At 45.6% G+C, this 10604-nt stretch overlaps 1 protein-coding gene across 1 annotated transcript; it reads right to left on the bottom strand.

The window, feature by feature from the left end:
- Nucleotides 1-6217: 6217 nt before the first annotated feature.
- LOC129404233 (zinc finger protein 33B-like) lies at nt 6218-8723 on the bottom strand. The gene is given in 5 exon segments (XM_055135349.1): nt 6218-6857; nt 6859-7341; nt 7434-7444; nt 7532-7859; nt 7861-8723. Coding segments are annotated over 5 exon segments (1206 nt in total). The 5' UTR covers nt 8062-8723; the 3' UTR covers nt 6218-6674.
- Nucleotides 8724-10604: the final 1881 nt, after the last annotated feature.

A 10604-nucleotide genomic window follows, 5' to 3' on the forward strand; every position in this document is an offset into this window, starting at 1 on the left:
TCAGGAATTACTCCTGGGGGTGCTTGGGGGACCATATGGGATGCCGGGGATCGAACCCGGGTCGGCCGCATGCAAGGCAAACGCCCTACCCACTGTGCTATCGCTCCGGCCCCTGTATACTTTTTTCTTGCATTCTTAACTGGTGCTTATAAATGCATTTTATTATCAGTGAGCTAAACCTTCCAATAAGAAGACAGTGTTTGGGGCTGGAGCGATAGCACAGGGTAGGGTGTTTGCCTTGCACGCAGTCGACCCGGGTTCGATTCCCAGCATCCCATATGGTCTCCCGAGCACTGCCAGGAGTAATACCTGAATGCATGAGCCAGGAGTAACCCCTGAGCATCACTGGGTGTGACCCAAAAAGCAAAACAAGAAACAAAATACAAAGAAGACAGTGTTTTGGGGTTGGAGCAATAATACAGTGGGTAAGGTGCCTTCCCTACATGTGGTCAACCTGGGTTTGATCTCTGGCGCTCCATAAGATGCTCCAAACCCACCAGGAATGACCCCTGTGAGCGGAGCCAGGAGTAAGCCCAAATTCCACCCTCCACCCAAAGTTTTTAAATAATGTTTCTAGCTATATCTGAGTTAGCTCTAAGATATAGGGAAATATGCATGGATGATTTTGAATTGCTAATGCCAGGGGTCTCAATAGTGAGACAGGACTCATTGGACTCTGTCCAATTAAAAATATGCTTAAGACATTCTTGCTTTTATCTTTATTTGCCTTTCTAGTTGAATGCTTAGTGCACAGTGCACTCAGACCTTGTACCTTGGGAATTATCTGACTTGACTTAATAGTACAATAATATATACAGACAATAAGTCAGTATACTTAATACTTGAGGCTCATTTCTTCCCTAATTCTAAGTGTGTTGACACACTTGGCTTGGTAGCATGTGGGATCATACCCATCTTCTCTCCGTACTACTTTTGGCGAAGTTTGGGCATCTGCTTCTCATAGTATGGGATAGATCCTGGTTGAGTTCAGCTATTCATGAAAAACTCTTTTCATTGTCAGTGGTTTAGAGTGGCCACAGTGAGGATTTTAGGCAGGACCTGAGAATGTTGGACCGTCTGTTTAGAAGGGAGTCCTCAGCTCTGCGGGTTCAGTGGGGTGACTGTCTCCTTGTTGGGCTGTGATGTCTGATTATGTTTTCCACATTGGATCGCGATTTAAGCCTGCCAGTACAGAAAGATGGGAAGAACCAGGGGCCTGAAGGGTTAAGCCATTAAACCAACGAGCCTTATAGCTGCTCCATCTCTGGACTGATCTGGTGAATTGATTAAGTCCATCTTCAAACCAGTGGTTATACGATGCTCTGTAGTCTCAACTGATGATACTGTTGTACATTTCAGAATTGTGCATTTTAGAAGTGGATTTCAGGTAAGTCATTTATTTTATGGTGTTTTTGTAGGCACTTGTCGAATATTTTTGGTAAATTTTGCTATAAATAGCTTGAACATTGGTAGAAAGTACGTATGCTTGTCTTCTAGCATTGATCAATCAGCAGAGCTTCCTTCCACAGTGTGACATAGTTTTGGTTTTTTTTTTTTAGGTTAATTTCTACTACTTGTGCAATACTATGGTAGCTGACAGCATGATGTAAGGTCAAGATTTACTTTTAAGTCATTGATTAGCCTCATAGCCTGTTGTTATTGAATAATTGACCCCTCGAACACCATGCTTTTTATTCCATGAAATGAAATGCCTACTTTTCACATATTAAAATCATGGCTCCTGTTTTTCTGACATAGCACTTCCCTTCCATATTTTTCTGGACGTTGTGTGTGCTAAGAGGAATTGAAAGCCTGGTAGATTGTATTGTTTTGTGCTTGAGTTATATATTCATAGACTATTTGTTGAAAGTATATCTCCAAAAGTTTCTGAGACTAGCTGTCAATATAGCTTAAATAAACTTTTAAGTATGCATTTTAAGTAAAATCTCTGATAAGCAAGTTTACCATGCTTTGTTTATTATGAATCACATGCACATAAACAGTGTTCTAGATGTGTGTGCCTGGTTAGATGATAATTCATTTCCATTTCAGTAAGAGTAAATTCAGAGGTTATGGAAAGATTTTGGGTCAAGGCTTTTAAGTTAAGTTGGGGGAAGTTCAAAGTTATGCTCAGTGCACTAGTTCCCACGATGTTTAAGGAGTAGCTGTTTGCAGTCTGGGATCAAAGCATAAAAGACATAAGGCTATCTAGCAATTCTTTCAAAAAATTAAAAAGTTCCTTCAAGCCACATCTAGTCGAGAAAAATATGGGGAAATTCCTTGACTAGATGTGACTGGAATGAATCCTAACAAATTGCTAGATATCCTGATGTTTATGTTTTGATCCCAGATTGAAAATACAGTTCATCCTTTAACAATACAGGGATTAGGGCTGGGAAAACGTCAGTGAATAAATAATTTGATGTTTAAAATCCTATTTAAGGGGCTGGAGCGATAGCACAGCGGGTAGGGCATTTGCCTTGCACGTGGCCAACCCGGGCTCGATTCCCAGCAACCCATATGGTCCCCTGAGAACTGCCAGGAGTAATTCCTGAGTGCACAGCCAGGAGTAACCCCTGTGCATTGCCGGTGTGACCCAAAAAAAGCAAAAAAAAAAAAAAATCCTATTTAAAAAAAATAGATATATGTGGTTTCCAAAAGGAAATTTCCTGTGCTGTTCCAATTAAGAAATAACATTGCGAAGAACAGAGTTGAAAATTCATTTTAAAAAATCAGATAAAATACAAACGATTCCAGAGTTAAGTCTGAATGCACCGCACACTTACCCTGCGCTCAGGGAGACACTGCACCTGCCTAGCACATGGGGGGCCCAAGTTTGATACTCGGTATCATAGGGTCCAGATGGGACCCCAGCATATCCAGGCTTGGGTATCAATGGTCAAACAACGCCAAGAGCCAAGCATGGCTGTGGGTGGCGCGGAAGGCGGCCTCTATAAATAAGAGACCCCCATTGGGCAGCACCAGTGCTCACGTGCATCCCGAGGCTCCTCCGGGTGCGCGTGAGCGCTGGTGCTGCCCAATGGGTGTCACTCGAATGGAGAGTTTCTAATGGCAGTTGTAGCTGCGGTGATACTGGTCATCTTGGCAGGGCCTTGCTTAGGGTCCACCTGCCACAGGAAGCGCCTGGAGGTGAGCCCCAGAATCCAAGGAGCTTGTGGCCCCAGGGTTCTTTGGATAGAGCTCATGTCCACACTCTGTGTGTGTGCGTGTGTGTGTGTGTGTGTGTGTGTGTGTCCCCCACCACCCCCTCTTAGACCAGAGAGCTGCTCCAGTGTCTCTAGGTACAATGACTTCATCTTCTTGGGGAGACCAAGCCAAAGGGTGTGGGGCTACGGCCCATTCTAGAGTTGTGATTGTTACTCCCTGGAAGATGTTCCCTCACCTTTGGAATTTTCTGGAAGCTAAAAATCCTCCATTAGAGTGATCCTCAGCAGGTAGGCGTGAATACTTCGTATGAGGGTGCAGTTGAGAGTATTTGTAGATGGGTTGTGGGAGAGGGCAGCTGTTCCCCCAAGGTATGTTTTTTCCAGTTTCAACCAGTTACCCATGGGTGGCGCTGCCACTGCACACCCCAGGTTCTTTTGCAGGGACACGATGTCAGTGCCACCAGTCTTTGCCTATAGGCAACAGCAGCTGCCATCCTCCTGTGTGCGACCCAGTCTTCACCTCTGCCCACTGATGACCCATAACAGACTGGCAAACAGTGGCCCCTGTGGGGCTGGCAGTGCCCAGCTCTAGCCAGGGGGTAGGGACTTAGGGGCACATTTGCTCCATGGCCACGAGGTGCTTTGTTCATTCCTCTCGGCATATTTCTGTTGACTGGGCGGGCCAGTCATGGCTGAGAGCCTGTGGACTAGCCCCGTGACCTTTGCCTCCTCCGCATTGACCTGAGTCCTTCCTTGGTTCCTGACACAAGAGACGTCACGGATACCTCAGGCCTCTCCAGAGCCGGTCCCTGGCTCCCATGCCTGCTGTGGAGACAGAATCCGCTGGTCACCCAGCTATGCTGTTGCTTCTGTGTCCTCTTAAACCTGGCAGACCAAGGAAACTTGTAAATATTCCATAAAATAATGCTGACCACTTTGACTCTTATTTATCATTACTTGGAGTTTTACACAAATTCTTTCATCTTTAAATGCATTTAAGTAACTTTAACAGTGCCCTTTTGTTTTATCCTACAATACAGGTAAAACAGATCCAGAATCACATTAATCAGGAAATAAAGAGCGGTGTTAAATTTTTATAGGACTATTTTACACAGCTTGCTAAGGATTTATCATGGTATTCCAGCTTTACTACTATTACTGTCATCATTATTATCATTTTGGCCTCTATCAAATTTTTGCAATGCACCGAAACTTATACACTGTAAATTTTTTTCACAACTGTTTGTATATATATATATATATATGTATATATATAAATTTATTTATTGAATCACCGTGAGAGCAGTCACAAAGCTTTTGGGTTTAAGTCTTGGTCATACAATGATGAAACACCCATCCCTTCACCAGTGCACATTATCCACCACCAAACATCCCAGTATACCCCCATCCCATACCCTCCCCTACCTGTGTGGCAGATGATTTCCACATTACTCTCTCTCTACTTTGATTGCATTCAATATATTGACACCAGACCCACCATTATTATTTGGGATTTTACCCCAAAAAGGCAACATTAGACGATTTATTTTCAATTGCTGATTATGAATAGCATATGATGTTGCGCAGCCATGTGATTTTGGAATTCTAAAATTTTGATAATTAAATTGGGAGGGATTTCTGCCAAAAGCCACTGGGTTCTGAGATCTGTTTCTGAGTGTACAGAAACAGAGCCAGAGAAACACTGTAAAATTTAATACCACTGTCATTTCGGTCTTGAGATGATAGTCTTGGTCTTCCTGCTACTTGGAACCAAAAAGAATGTGAACCTTTCGGCCGGAACCGCCAGCACCCAGTAAATCGCCAAAATGACCAACACAAAGGGAAAGCGGAGGGGGACTCGCTATATGTTCTCTAGACCTTTCAGAAAACATGGAGTTGTTCCTTTGGCCACATACATGCGTATATACAAGAAAGGTGATATTGTAGACATAAAGGGAATGGGCACAGTCCAAAAAGGAATGCCCCACAAGTGTTATCATGGCAAAACTGGAAGAGTCTACAATGTTACCCAGCATGCTGTTGGCATTGTCGTTAACAAACAAGTCAAGGGCAAGATTCTTGCCAAGAGAATTAATGTCCGCATTGAGCATATTAAGCACTCTAAGAGTCGAGACAGCTTCCTGAAACGGGTGAAGGAAAATGATCAAAAAAAGAAGGAAGCCAAAGAGAAAGGGACTTGGGTTCAACTGAAGCGCCAGCCTGCTCCACCCAGAGAAGCCCACTTTGTAAGAACCAATGGAAAGGAACCTGAGCTGCTGGAGCCCATCCCCTGTGAATTCATGGCATGAGAAGTGTTTGTTTAAAAATAAAGAGACTCCTGGACTATAAAAAATGGTTCTCTTCAGTACAAGTGTCATGTCTTTCCCACCCCCCCCCAAATTATTTAAAGCAAACGAGTTGTGTCCTAATTAAAAAAAAAAAAAAAGAATGTGAAGATGTATAATGCAGTACAACTGTTTAACCTCAAAATCCACCAGAGGGTCAGAGTGATAGTACAGTGGTAGGGAACTTGTCTTGCATGTGGCTGATCCGGATACAATCCCCAGCATCCCATATGGTCCCCTGAACATCACTGGGGGTGACACAAAAATAAAATAAAACCTACCAAGAAAGCTATTTTGCTATAATTTTACATTTTTTTATATTGAGGGGAGGGTGCTAAGGGCTTACTGCTGGCTCTGCGCTCAGGGATCACTCCTGGGGCTCGGAGGACCAGGTTGTCTGCATCCAAGGCAACTGCGTTTCCTGTTGCTCTAACCCTCCTTGAGAATGGGTTTGGTTTGGGGACACCTGGCAAGCTTGGGACTTACTCCTCTGTCTGTGTTCTGGGATCTCTCCTGGCAGGCTCAGGGGACCATAATGGATGCCAGAGAGCAAACCCAACTTGGTTGTGTACAAAGCAAGTGCCTACCTGTTGTACTTGGGCTCCTTCCTTTAGAATTTTTAAGCATAAAAAATATCATCTAGTTTCATGTCAATATAACTATTCAGTGGTTTATGACTTTATAAATGCTTGGAGTTGTTTTAAAGCTTTTATACTTGTTTTAAAGCCTATTTATACTTGTTGCAAACTTTTTCACATGTGATTTATCTGAAGTATCAGATAAGTGAATCCAAGCATTCTCCAATGGTCAAGAATGTGGGGAGCAGAAGTCTGTAGCAATAACACAGCGGTAGGACATTTGTCTTGCACACAGCCAACCTGGGTTCGATTCTCAGCACCCATATGGTCCCCCGAGCACCACCAGGAGTGTTGAGTGCAGAGCCAGGAGTAACCCCTGTATTGCCGGTGTGACCCAAAAAGAAAAAAAAATTCGTGATTTTCCCACATTCCAGGAAAACCCTCTGACCCCCTCTACTCCATGGATGTTCTCTCATGCCAACAAGGAATTGCCACATTTTACATGCATAAGGTTCCTCTCATGAATTCTCTGATGTTGAGAAAATTTGAATTTCCACAGAAAGACATTCCCCATTGGTTGCAGTTTAAGGGATTGCTCTTGTGTGGATGCTTAGGTGTTTATTGAGAGCTGACTTCTTGTAGAAGGACTTCCCACAGCTGGTGCATTCATAGGGTTTCTCGCCTGTGTGTGTGCACTGATACACTGTGAGGGTTGACTTCATACAGAAGGACTTCCCACACCTCTTGCACTCATATGGCTTCCCCCCCCCCCCCCGTGTGAGTTCTCTGGTGATTGATGAGGTTTGACTTCACATAAAAAGTTTTCCCACATTCGTTACATTCAAAGGGGTTCTTCCCTGAGTGAGTTCTCTGGTGAATGGTTAGGTGCAATTTCATGCAGAAAGACTTCACACATTCATTGCACTTGTAGGGTTTTTCTTCCCTGTGGGTCCTTTGGTGGGTGGTTAAGGCTGACTTGTAACAGAAGGATTTCCTGCATTCACTGCATTCATGGGGCTCCTCCTCTGTGTGTGTCTTCTGGTGTTCGATGAGGTGTGACTTCTGGAAGAAGGTTTTTCTACACTTCTGACATTCATACGGCTTCTGCCCTGTGTGTGTGCGCTGGTGTTTAGTGAGGTGGGACTTCTGGAAGAAGGTTTTCCCACACTCCCTACCTGCGTACGGCTTCTCACTTGTGTGGATTCTCTTGTGTTGACTGAGGGCTGATTTCATGTAGAAGGCCTTCCCGCACTCTGGGTTTGGGGGAGGGGGGCACATGGGTAGGGCTTCTCCCTTGCATGTGTCCTCAGGTGCCCTGTCAGCATGGACTTGTGGCGGCAGGCTTTCGGGCATGCTGCCCACTCATAGGGTTTCTCTTCAGAGTGTGTTCGCTGGTGATCAGCAAGGCTAGACCTCATGGAAAAGGCTTTTTCACACTCACCGAATACGTGGGGCTTCTTCCCTGTGTGGTTCTTCTGGTGGATGTTGAGAAAGGACTTGGCGTAGAAGGCCTTGCCACAGTCCATGCACTTAAAAGGCTTCTGGCCAGTGTGCGTCCTCTGGTGGATGGTGAGAGTTGGCTTTATGTAGAAGGCTTTCCCGCACGCACACTCATATGGCTTCTTCCCCGTGTGAGTCTTCTGGTGTTTGGTGAGGGCTGACCTTTTATAGAAGGGCTTCTCACACTCGACGCACATGTAGGGCTTCTCCCCTGTGTGTGTTCTTTTATGCACAACCAGCAAGGAATTCATGGAGAAGGATTTGCCATACATACTCCCTGCAGCCGTAAGGTTTCTCCCCTGTGTGGATTTTCAGGTGTTTGGTGAGATTGGACTTCACACAGAAGGTTTTCCCACACTCACTACTGTCACAGGGTTTCTTCCCTGTGTGAGTTCCCTGGTGTATGACCAAGGCGGACTTACAGCAGGATTTCTCACACAAGTCCGTGCACTTGTGTGGTTTGTCTTCCATGTGTGTTCCCCGATGGATGCATAGTGCTGACCTGTAGCAGAAGGCTTCCCCACATCCCCTGCACCCGTAGGGCTTCTGCCCTGTGTGGGTTCGCTGGTGGTCAGAGAACTGGGATTTCTGGAAGAACGTTTTCCCACATTTGCCACATTTGAAAGGCTTTCCCCCGGTGTGTGTTTTCTGGTGTTTCGTCAGGTTTGATTTCACGCAAAAGGACTTTCCACGGTCCTGGCACTTGTAGGGCTTCTCGCCCGTGTGGGTCCGCTAATGGTGATTATAGCTGGATTTCGAGTAGAAGGACTTGCCACATTCGGCACACTGGTAGGGTTTCTCCCCACTGTGGATTCTCTGATGGACTCTGAGGGCCGAGCCCTGATGGAAGGATTTCTTGCACTCGGCACATACATAGGGCCTTTCCTCTGGGCGCTTCCCCCCTGCCTGGGAAGGGCTTCAGCCACGGGAGCTCCTCCCCCTCCCTCGTCTTCACTGGGTTTCTCTCCTGGTAGAGGGGATGCAGGGGGGGCATTTCTGGATGGTTCCTGCACACTTACTGTTTTCACAGGGTTTCTCTCCATCGTGTGTCTTCCGACACAGCGTGAGGCGGGCCTGCTGCTCAGCAGAGCCCCCACAGCGAGCGCGTGCAAAGGTTCTTTCTCCCGTGTTCACGTTAGGAGGCCAAGCGAGAGACGGCTTCTTGCTGAAAGTGTTCTTGTTTCCGGGAAATTTGTGGGTGTTCTCGCCTCTGTGAAAGCCCTGGAGTGTAGGGTGGGCTGAGGCTGACTTCGTACCCTCAGGAGTCCCTGAGGGAGGCCGCCCTGTTTGGGGCTGCCTCGAGCCTTTGAGGCTGGTTCATCACTCACCATGTTTCCCCCTGGTGCCTTACACTCAGTGACAGTCTCTTCTGCTTGAGGCCCCCTGTGTGTGTCCATGGCAACCATAGGATGAGGGGCTTCTCTACACCCATTATGTTCAGGAGGGGCTCCCCAAGACTGTGTTTTCTGTAGCTGACTAAGGCCCCTGCCGGGCGACGGAGGCCTCCTGGCATGGCTGTCTGCAGTGTTTCCTTCCCCGCCAGGAAGAGGCAGCTTCCCACACGTGCCGAGTTCAGCCGGGTGCTTACTAATAAATGATTCTGAGACATGTTTTATTCCACTCAGGTCATCCTGACAGTGTGTTTTTCCTGCAGAAACCTGGTTTATGTCCAAATCTGATGTTTCCTTGAGAACATTTTCTCTCTTCTTTGCCAATACTTTGTTGATGAATGAAACTCGCCACAAGTGTTTATCTTGATTTTCTTGATTTTTCTCTTTGAGGTTATCAAGCTTCTTGACATCAAGAAACAAGAAAAAAGTAAGCATTAAAAATTAAAACACTGTTGGGGCCGGAGTGATAGCACAGCGGGTAGGGCGTTTGCCTTGTACGCAGCCGACCCGGGTTCGATCCCCGGCATCCCATATGGTCCCCCAAGCACCGCCAGGAGTAATTCCTGAGTGCAAAGCCAGGAGTAACCCCTGAGCATCGCTGGGTGTGACCCAAAAAGCAAAAAAAAAAAAAAATTAAAACACTGTGGTCCCCTGAGAACCACCAGGGGTAATTCCTGAATGCAGAGCCAACAGTAACCCCTGAGCATTGCCAGGTGTGACACAAAAAGCAAAAAAATAATAATAATAAAAATAAAACACTGACTACATAAGTTATTATGTCACTAATGTTCAGATCCATGATGATAGGATGAAAATCCACCATGTATTTACTGCTGGATCAAAAAGAAAAATAATTATTGGATTTGTTTTATTTTGTTTTGGTCATACCTGCCAGTGCAAGGGATCACTCCTAGCATACTCACTGGCCCATATGGGGTGCTAGGAATCAGCCTATGTGCAAGGCAAATGCCCTGCTCACTGTATTCTCTGGCCCCTGAATTTTTTTTAACCCATACGTATGCAACTAAGGGCATCAAAATGATGAAAGAAGAAAAGACAAACCAATGGATATTGGAAATAAAACTAAGCTACCTGAGGAGAAATGGTTGGGATGTGGGGAAAAAAGAAAACATAAGGAATAACAAATATGAGATTGTTTCTCCTGGTGAATTCCTGATACACTGGGCTTCTCAATAAAGAATAGAGAATAGTGTACTTGGCCTCGGTACACTCACGCTCACACTGCAGGTACATGGATTTCTGCAGAGCAATCCCCTCAAATCACACCTTCAGCAACTTAAGCTTTCATGTTAATGATTTTCAAAGCAACCCTGAGCTCTTGAGCATTAAGTTAGAAAACTTAATCCTCATATCCTTTGATTTTAACCCTGATCTGCTTCACCTTTGAATGCCTGCTTAAGATACTTTGTTTTTCGGGGCTGGAGTGATAGTATAGCAGGTAGGACGTTTGCCTTGCATGCGGGCGACCCAGGTTCGATTTCCAGCATCCCATATGGTCCCCTGAGCACCGCCAGGAGTGATTCCTGAGTGCAGAGCTAGGAATAACCCCTGTGCATTGCCAGGTGTGACCCAAAAAGCAAAAAAAAAAAAAAAAAAAAAAAA

The sequence above is a fragment of the Sorex araneus genome, chromosome 4, assembly GCF_027595985.1.
Source record: "Sorex araneus isolate mSorAra2 chromosome 4, mSorAra2.pri, whole genome shotgun sequence".
Taxonomy (NCBI): Eukaryota; Metazoa; Chordata; class Mammalia; order Eulipotyphla; family Soricidae; genus Sorex; species Sorex araneus.